We start from the raw sequence: 10,585 nt of genomic DNA on the forward strand, positions 1-10,585 counted from the left end.
TCTCAGCATACAGATACTATGTAGAGACAGAAGAGGATGAGATCGCCAAAGGAGGAAGGTGGATAGAGAACTGTTGCAAGGACTAAGCCCCAAGGAACTCTGGCTTCTAGGGGTTGAAGAGCTAAGGCAGAACTAGGCAAGCCAACTAGGAAGGAGAGACCCACATTGAGGGAGGAGAAAAACTGGAGTGAGATATTCTGGAAGCCAACTTCCATTTGCATTTCTTTCTTAGTGACATCCAGAAAATCTTCTTAAATGTAGAGGCATGAGAGAAAATTTAGCATTAACTTCATTATCATCATTACTATACAGCTCTTACAGACATGGTATGGGGATTTTCAAAGAAGAAAAACGTCTATTTTAGCATTCTTCATCATGGTTATTATTATTATTGCACACCTCTAAGGGAATGGAGTGCTTCCAAATATTAAATGATGCTAAAAGACATTTAACATAGATAGGAAGGCATGAAATGTAAAGTAGAAAAAAATGAATCAAAGTGGTAGAAACTAAGTGTATAAAGTATACTAGCAACAGACACTACTGGCTTTCAGAGGAAAGTAGAGAAATGGAACAGATATTTGAGTAACCCCATTTATAATAGTTCGGAATATTTATATATAATTTATGTGTAAAATAATTTGCATCTACTAAATACCATTTATTAGTGAGGAGAGATTTAGAATGAAGTACTCCAAAAAGACAATGAAAGAGGAGACCCTTGGAGGGTTCAACTATAGGACATTTCACGTTGGATCAGAGGCGTGAAGCCCACCCTAAAGTAGAGTTTCTCAAAGTGTGTTCCCCAGATTACTAGTTCTTACTGAATATTAACAGACAGTTGATCTTTGAAAACAATGTTTTATTCATCCACTAACAGTCTCTAAAGTTTCTCAGGATATTAATATGTATTTCAAAATAAAAAAATCCAGGTCTAAGAAGCTTGGGAAATGGGGTAAGTAAACATTTTTTTTTTAAATGCAGGACTTCTTGGAAATCTTGAGTGACTAAAGTATACTGTGTATTTCTATTGGTGGAGTGGGAGAATGGGTAGAGTAAGACATAGCTTGGCCAATTTCTGAATAAATCTCCTTTCGCCATCTCCAGTACCACCAACTACCCAAGACCAAGTGCCGTCAGAGCACACGCAGACCACTGTAACGGTCTCTCACTAGTCTCCTTCTTCCCGCCCCGTAATTCAGTCTTCATATATTAGGAAAAGGTACTACTGTACCTCTGCTTAAATCCCTTCAAAGATGTTAAAACAATAATAAAAAAACTCTTCAATGATATCTGCTCATACTCAGAAGAAACTCTAAATTCTTTCCCCAGGCCTAGAAGACCCTTCTGCAAGCTTTCTCCATTGGGAAGCTCCAGCAACACTGGTCTTCCTTCAGTCCCTCAAGCACACCCAAGCCTGTACTTTAACTCTTAATGTGACCTTTCCCAATGCCTGGGATGCTCTTCCGCCATCACAGCTTGCGTGGCTCTTTCTTGTTATTTAGGTCCAAACTCGGATGACTTATCACTGTCTGACCTTTTGTTTTTCATTTTCTTTATTCCCACTCTAGAATGCATACTCCATGAAAGCAAGAATGTCATCCCTTGTTCATAACTTGCTCTTCCAAAGCCTAAAACGATACCTGGCACAGAGTAACAATTTAATGTATATGTTGAATAAATGAAGAAATAATCTGAAAAACTGGAGACATAAAAAATTCAAAATGAAAACTGGCTTCCAGGATACGGCACTCTGACTTTCCTCCTACCTCAAGGGCCTCTCCTTTCCAGTCTTCTTTGCTGGTCCCTCTTGATCTCTTCATCCCAACAGTGGAGTTCCCTAGGGCATCAGTAACTACCATACTGATTCCAGAAGAGTAAATGCTTTCTCCTTTCCTAAGGAACAAAGCTGATTTATAAACAAGCTGCCCTTGGTGCCACAAGATCAGTATCTTACACTTACTAGATAACTGTGTTATGTCAAAACTGCCTCTGGACGTGGTTCTATTTCAAGAGACAGAACAGGCCTTAAATATAACCTTACTTGAAATACTGGAAGTAATTCCAGAGTAAATTAGCTTTAGGAAAGCAGAAGAAAACAAAAACTAAGAACAAGAGAAAGAAACACTTTCGTTCTGTACTCTGAAATTCATTATGAGTTATGCTTTAGTAAGTTGTACTCCCAATGTATTTTCTCTTACCTTCTGCGTAGACTTCTTCATGATCTTCTATTTGCTCAGGTGTTTCCAAATCTACAAGTTGGCCCCAAAGCCTTCTGGATAAATTTGAATTTCCAGCAGAAAATACTTGAGAAACTGCAAATTCTGAAGCTTTCTCCACTCTCTTTAAAAGAAAAAAAAATCCAAGATGACAACTTTCTTCAGGGTTAGAAGATTTCTCTCCTATTCAAGATTCTGATTTTCTATCAACTACCAAGATACTTTCTTTTTCCATTTTAAAAGATACTTTGAAGTTTAAACATCAACCCCAAATAATTTCACTCATTAAACATGAAATTAATTGCAGCATTTTACCAAGTTTTAACAGGTGCTCATAATGTTTATATTTGAACAAAAGGGTGTTTAAGCTTTAGATGACTTTTGTTTAGAGCATTAGTCATGGGATCCTGACACCTGGATATTTAAAAAATATACAATAGCTTATTATTAATAGTTTCCATGCCACTGGTACTTGCATATGAATGTGAACCAGAGGCAGGTAGCTGTACTTCAGATTCCTACCCCTGAAGGAAACTTCCCATTACATATCAGGCAAACTAATAAAACTGGGATAAAGGGTCACTGAACTGTAGTAATTCAGAATGTTAACAGTGAAAATCTAGTAAAAACACGGCCAAATTCACAGGAATGGGGAAGGGGTTGGCAGAGGTGGGCAAACTCTTGACATTTTGGTTTTACCTACATGCTCAAAACTTGTCATGGGCTTGATCTTTTAAATTTTTAAGGATTTCGTATGCTAAGTCTGAATTTGAAGCAGAGGAATAAAGTTGAAACATCAAGGTAACTTGAAAAAGAGGTCAAAATAGAACATATGGGACAAAATATGAAATCAGAATAAAAATGGTCTAACGGGAGAGAGAGTCAAGAACGTATCCTTGACCTTCATGAGGTTACTCTGGAGAGATGTGTTCTCTTTCAGAGCCTCCATCATGCCCAAGTCAATGCTGTTGTTACATATCCTTTACTTAAGGGTCACGATATGCTTGGTACCTAGTCCTTCCTTTTAAGGTCCTTAAATTCTAAGGAAGAGAGATGAATTTCACATATACTCTATTTGTTTGTATGTGTAAACATACAAAGACACATATATTTGTCAATAATGTACAAATAAATAGATCAACTCTCATTTTTTAAAATTAATATCCACAAACTAAATATAAAGAACAAAAACAGGGTTGTAGATGTAGTTCAGGCTGTGGGTGAAAGAAATAACTTTCCATGACACATCATCTCACCTGAGTTGGAATCTGTGCAGATTCTTAGAAGAAAGAGAGCTTGGAGACAGGAGAAGGAAGACTGATTTTGGTACTAAAGAAGGGCAGAGTCTGGTACTGACAAGTCAGGGAGTAAAGAGAAATGTGTGCTTGGCTCTAACAAAGAAAATATTTGGGCTATCACTTAAAATGAAGATTTGGGGGGAAAAATGCTAGATGATAGTAAGGATTAGAAATAATCTCTGTAATTCCTTGTTTTAAAACATTATATTCTTACCATTTTTTTTTTTCAATTAAAATACATAAGAGACTGGAGAGGTCTCATGTATCTCTTTAGCAACTTATTCTTTAAACAAGTTGATTAAAGGCTAACTCTGTTCCCAGGACTGTGGACATTAAGGAGGAAACAAAACTAAAAGCTTCTGTTCCCAAAGAGTTCACTTTAGTTTGGGTTACATGTGCCATGTGTGCAATAAACAACTTAAGAACAGTCTTAAAGCAATACAAGGTGATTAAAACAACTGAACGTCTTCAAAAGTTTCTTACTCATTGACTATGCTATGAGGATGTAATTTGTAAAGGAACTGTCTCAGTGAGTCCTGTGATCATATAAATGTTTAACATGTGTTCCTTATGTCCCACGGCACACACTGATTACATTACCCACTACAGACCCTGTGTAGCCTGTTGCCACTGATGCACAGATGGCAGCTCTATAATGCACTCCTTCATTTCCTCAAGGCTGGCAGGTACATACACGAGTTTCTTGACCAATTCCCATGTGCAAACCGTATGTCCATACATAGTAGTTTTCTGAGTAAAGTATTTTTTGAAAGTGCCCAATTCTTTCTTAATCACTGTTGCTGTTGTTGTTATTGTTCAGTTGCTAAGTCATGTCCAATTCTTTGCAACCCCATGGACTGCAGCATGCCCAGCTTCCCTATCCTTCACCATCTCCTGGAGCTTGCTCAAACTCATGTCCACTTAATCACTCTGCATACAAGTAAATGCTTGACACTGTATCTGTGTGTATGAATGCCAACATAACTCCAAGGAAAGGAGTACAGAAGATAGGATTATGAGGGTAAGGGGAGTGAGGGGTAGTTGTTCACTGAGAGGGGTGTCTCAAGCTGAGACTTAAGGGAAAGATGTGGACTGGCCTCCTAGAGAGATGGTATTCCAAGCTGGGGATCATCATTAAAAAAAAGCAAAAGGAAGACTTACCTGATAGAGGGGAAGGAGACTGGCCTGTTAGGAGTCATGCAGTATAAGAGTAAAAGGGCTGTTACAGGGAGATTGATATTCCAGTGAGATTGATAGAGGCCTCTCTAGAATTTACTGCCTCTTCCCTGGTGACTCAGATGGTAAAGAATATGCCTGCAATGCAGGAGACCTGGTTTCTATCCCAGGATTGGGAAGATTCCCTGGAAAAACAAATGGCAATCCACTCTAGTATTCTTGCCTGATAAATTCCATGGACAGAGGAGCCTGGTGGGCTATAGTCCGTAGGGTCGCAAAGAGTCAGACACAACTGAGCAACTAACACTTACTTATATGACAGCATGCAGAATTACTGAAGGTTCCAAGAGTACAGAACTGACACAGTGGAAATGTTTAGAAAGCTAAAAGTAGCCAAATACACTGGAGTAAGAAGATCAGTCATTCTATCAAATCAGGATGAAGATGAATTGTAAGTTGAGATGGACTGTTGCATTTGAGTGACCAGCACCAAGATTCATATTTCTACCAAGCATCTGCCTGATTCTAAGTGACTTTAATGTCCCTGAGAATGACTTACCAACATTTCGGTCTCAAAGTTTGCTTGATCTCTTGTATGCCAACAGCTTTCTCCTCAATTGCATTTTAGCAACTCAATGATATGGTCATCCTCAACCATGTCACAAGATTTTCCATTGTTCAAATCAAATGCTGATAACCTCTGCTCCCCCCATCAACCTCCTATTCATCTCCTTTTTTGACTCCTCCTAATCCATACAGTGATGTTGCACCTAACCAAGCCCTCTAGTCACCGTACACCCCCTCCTTCTCCCAACCTATGAATCCTTTACAGGGTCCCTTCTCTTTCTTACTGTGTGTGGATATTCAACTACTATCTTACATAAGCCTCAAATGTCTCATTCCTTGCCTCTCCAGTGAAAACCTTCAAGCCTGAATCAATCTGATTTACCAATTCTTGGTATCACAAAAAATAATGGTTCCCTGCTTTGGCCAAGTTCCAATTCTACTGAGTGATATTCGTTTTCTGTCCTGAGGGAAGTCCTTTCACCATCTTCACCACATTCCACTTCCTTCCCATATATGTCCCCCTCTTCCATTTTGAACGAGTGGATTTCGAAGTCTTAGTCTAGAGTTGTAACTGTTTGAGGTATACTCAGAGTTTGGATAATATTAGGGAACAGACAAGAGACAGAGAAGTGAACAGAAAGGTATTAAGAGGAACCAGACGAAACTGTCACAAAAAGATAATGGAGGAGAGAATGTCTAGCATAAAAAATTGATAACTGTATCAAATAACCTTAAAAAGTTAAAAGGACAAAGAAGAGACCACTGTACTTACTCAGGAAGTCATTTATGACAACTTTCTGTGAGTGGTAAGAATTAGAAACTGAAGGAAAATAATTGTGGACACAAGAGGACAATAAGAACACAAAAGCAAGGAGTCTAGGCTGTATTAGACTATACTAGTTCAGTCCAAAGACCAAAAGAAAATGACTGTGGGATGAAATGAAGATTGATTTTTTTCAAGACAGGGATGATTTGAGGGTATAATGGAGAAAGAGCTACTGCAGAAGTTTTACAGGAATGATAAAATCTAACCAAGTGAAGCTAGCTGATAATTGCATGAAAGAGGAAAATGGTACAAGCAGCAGAATTTTGCCCTTCTATTTTACTTAAATCTTCCCCTCTGGAGGAGACAGTAACTAAACACACAATCAAGCCCAGGAAGGGTTTGGTACTGCAACTTTCATCACTGGCACATAAGCTGAGCTTGATGTAGTCTCAGGAGTGGGCTTCCCCGAGGTTAGCCTCCACCATGGTGGGCCCATCTTATTGTCTCCTAAGTCAGGCCTTCTGCAGGAGCTAGGAAGCTTCCCTGGCCCCATCTGTATGAGCACCCCACCCCAGGGACTTCAACCACATCCTTAATTCTCCCAACAATTTCAAGTAAGTTGTTTAGCCCCCACTGAACTATAAACTGGGCTTCCCAGGTGATACAGTGGTAAAGAATCTGCCTGCAATGCAGGAGACACAGGAAACTTGGGTTTGATCCCTGGGTCAGGAAGATCCCCTGGAGTAGGAAATGGCAAGCCATTTCAGTATTCTTGCCTGGAAAATTCCATGGAAAGAGGGGCCTAGAAGCCTATAGTCCATGGGGCTGCAAAGAGCTGGACACGACTGAAGTGACTGAGCATGCACACAGCACAGACTATAAACTCTGAAAAGGCAGAAACTGTACCTGCCCCATGCACTGTTATACCTCCAGCGCCCAACACAGTGGGCTAGTACTTAGTAGGAACTTAATAAATACTGGCTAAATATTTATAATTATTAAAAAATTAATAAATATAATTAACCATGAAAAAATGGTTAGCAATGATTATATCGGGCCTAGGTTCCATTCTAGCCTGAAGCTCATGCTGCTAAGTCACTTCAGTCGTGTCCAACTCTGTGCGACCCCATAGACGGCAGCCCACCGGGCTCCCCTGTCCCTGGGATTCTCCAGGCAAGAACACTGGAGTGGGTTGCCATTTCCTTCTCCAATGCGTGAAAGTGAAAAGTGAAAGTGAAGTCGCTCAGTCGTGTCCAACTCTTAGTGACCCCATGGACTGCAGCCTACTAGGCTCCTCCATCCATGGGATTTTCCAGGCAAGAGTACTGGAGTGGGGTGCCATTGCCTTCTCCAAGCCTGAAGCTCATAATGGCTGTCAATTTAGATAAGTAACAGCTCTTCAAAATACTAACAGGCAGAAGGATATTTCCCAGGAAAATACTGCATGATTTTGAAACATGTGGTGCACAAATGAGTTGTGTATGGCAAGTTGCCAAAATGACACTTGGAGGCACCTGAAGCAGTTTAACAGTCCTTTCAGCTTAAATGGTACTTGGTACTGAAACATACATCTTGGGCCTAGAAGAGACCTCAGAGGTTATCTAACCCAATCGGCTCCCCCACCCCCGACTAAATGCACAATATATTCTTCAACAGTCCTAACATTGAGTGACAATTTAGAATCCACTTGAATACCTCCAGTGAGAGAAAATCCACCTCTTTACAGGAATGCCCACTTCATTTTTGGATTGCTCCAATCATTAGATTCTCATTTGTGATTCATGCACAGTTTTTACCTACTGAATTGGTCTCACAGGTCAGTGTAGCTACAGCAGTACGTTCTTCCCAATTATCTGGGGAAGTCCACAATGCCCTCTCCTAAAGCTTCTCTTCCCCTGTCCTTTAAACCTCTTCATATGATCCTCATGGCATTTGAAAGAGATGTTATCTTGTCATTCGTGCTTTTATGAGAAGCAACAAAATCATGAAAATGTACTAGAGTATAAAACTAAGAAAAAAAAAAAAAAATATATATATATATATATATATATATATATATATATATATAGTCCCATGGGAATGAAAACAGCAAACTATATGCAAAATAGAGACCTATTATTACTCCTATTCTACATGATTCTGTGTGACTCTTAATTTTCTATCTTAATTATGAAATATCCTTACCTTAATCCAATGTTCCACATTGTCAGGGTCAAACACAGGCTGTAGATAATATATACAGAATATTAGTGCACAGCAATATATCTATCAACTTTGCCATTTTAGTCTGTCTTTCTAATTAAAGTGTGTGGGAAACTGTTCTTTAGTCTGTCCCCAAAGCATTTCAGTAGGAAGTTCAGCAACAAAAAAACACAGAATACCAGCAGGAGGAAAAACATGAAGCCTTTTCTGGAACACCTTCTGACTGTTTCCACCTCTTACAGAGGTCCAGCTTCAGATTCCGATTTAATTGGTCAGGGGTAGGGCCCATGTGTACTTTTTTAAAGCTCCCCAGGGTTAAGAGCCAAGATAGAGGAATGTTGCATATAAGATTCCTTATAAAAGCCCAAATAAGCACTGATTAGTCAAGATTATTCAAGTGCCGTGAAAGTAAATCTGCTTGGAAAAAGGTGTGTGCCTTTCCTTAGGTCTCTCTTTTCAGGAGTAACCTGTATTTACCTAAAGCAGGGATACTGTTTGGTCCAATAAGAACTGGGGGGTGGAGTGAGGGATAACCAATTATCTACTGTTTTAAAGAGCAGAAAATGAAGCAGAAATCACATAAATTTCTACCCAGATCAGTCAGATATTAATCTGAAATTAGAAATCAGATCTGCAGAACTTCTTTCTTCACTCTTTGTAACTCTCAGAAGTTTGCAGAATTCCAATAGTCACTTAACAAAGAGAGGTATTTGCTTTGCTAATAATTCAGGTGGGTTTTTAAATAAATAAGGGAATATCCAAACTAGCATACTGACACATGGAGGAGGGAAAGGTATAATACTATCTTCACTTACATAACACTTCCCCTTCAAAGCACCTTACAAATAACTAATTAATGCAGCTGTACTGCTGAATAATTTTGTTGCTGCAACAAAGAAACAGCTGATTCTATTCAAACACAATTGAGCCCCAAGTAGCTTAACTTGTGTTTTTACCTTTCTATCCTGTAGGCAGTAGCAATGAGTATTAGCAGCAAAAATCTTTCCTTTTGGGGTCCCAAAATTGTCCCCAGTTTTTACCTTTCATCATCAAATTTATAGTCATAACCTATTTTGGATCCAATCTTTTATAGAACCCACACAGTAGAAGCAGGCTCTGTTTCCAACTCTCTCTAATGCTCCAGTCTGCACCCTCCTGCATCTGGGGCAAGATATTCATTAAGTAGAGTATGTCCAGTGCATTATTTAGCTCGTATATTTAGAATAACCTGCAAGCACAAATTGCCTATTGGCCTCAGAAAGGCCACATGTCTACACAATAGTTTTTAAGGAGGTGTAAATTAAGGGTGAAAACAGTTGTGAAGCTGCTCTGGAGCTGAAAGCTAAGATTTCCATTTGGCACTCCCACTTATTTACATGTAAAACATTTATTTCTGTGACGTTAAAAGCAGTCTGTGAAAAGCACACACTGTGTCATTGGGACTTTGCACTTGTCATTTACACGTTTCAAGTTTACAGTGGGGTTCAGTTTTCCATCTCTTTGGATGCTAAGGCATCAAAAAAGGTGACATATAAAGAACATCTATTTTTTGATTGCTGCTGGAATTTAGAGATTTTCAAGTGAATTAAGTATTGATATATTCAATATTCACTTGCATTCCTGAATTCATTTTACAGACTTTATGTAAAACTAGAAGGACAGGGATATGAAGTAGAGGATTTAAGGTGAAAATCTTACCCCTCCAAAGAAGAACAGGTTCCTATGACTTGCAAAACATTAAAAAAAAGAAAAAGAAATGAAACCTTGCGGGGACTTCCCTAAAACAGGCGTAGAGAGGTGAAGGAATAGCTCTGGAATTCTCTTCACAGGGATGTGTACTATTATTAAGATTCTCCGGTTTTTGAGAAAAGCGTTAGATGGAAACGGTTCTTTCACGACGCGGCCCATCAAAGCCGTAAGGCAACCAATCCTCCAAATCCCTAGGTCCCCTTCATTAGGGCAATGCAGCCGCGGGGTCGGTCCTGACTCGGACCGGCCAGGTAAGGATGCCCCTGAGGGAAGAGGAAGGAAGCGCAGGCGGCGCTGCAGCTCTCCTCAGGGCTGGTCCCCGCCTCCCCGCCTCTCTCCACGAGCTCCCGATAGGAATGGATCACCTTGGTGGGACTCGGCTTCTTTGTAATCTGTTTCCAGCGATTCAGCCCCGTCCTCTTCCTGGAGGAGGACCTGTCTTGGGGCGCCAGCAACATTTTCCAGGTTCAGGCACGGACTAAGGCCAAAGCTGAAACAACCGCTCCTTTGCCTAGGCTGCTTCCGAGTCTCCGTGGGAGTTGTAGTTCCTCTGCCCACAAAGGAGGTAAGTGTAGGGCGCAGCCGAACCACCACTCCCAGGAGGCTTT

At 40.0% G+C, this 10,585-nt stretch overlaps 1 protein-coding gene across 2 annotated transcripts in view; it reads right to left on the bottom strand.

Annotated features, from left to right (window-relative positions):
* CCDC191 (coiled-coil domain containing 191) overlaps nucleotides 1–10,503 on the bottom strand; it is a 103,954-nt gene extending 93,451 nt beyond the window's left edge. Inside the window, exons 1-3 of one of the 2 annotated variants that reach the window (XM_070369553.1) lie at nucleotides 10,343–10,503; nucleotides 8,211–8,249; nucleotides 2,202–2,343 (exon numbers count right to left, since the gene is read on the bottom strand). In XM_070369553.1, coding sequence (XP_070225654.1) covers nucleotides 2,202–2,343; nucleotides 8,211–8,249; nucleotides 10,343–10,435 — 274 coding nt within the window. In that variant the 5' untranslated portion in view covers nucleotides 10,436–10,503. The remainder of the gene's footprint in view (nucleotides 1–2,201; nucleotides 2,344–8,210; nucleotides 8,250–10,342) is intronic. The other variant, XM_014481650.2, reaches the window with a different exon arrangement.
* Nucleotides 10,504–10,585: the final 82 nt, after the last annotated feature.

The sequence above is a fragment of the Bos mutus genome, chromosome 1 (genome assembly GCF_027580195.1).
Source record: "Bos mutus isolate GX-2022 chromosome 1, NWIPB_WYAK_1.1, whole genome shotgun sequence".
Classification (NCBI taxonomy): Eukaryota; Metazoa; Chordata; class Mammalia; order Artiodactyla; family Bovidae; genus Bos; species Bos mutus.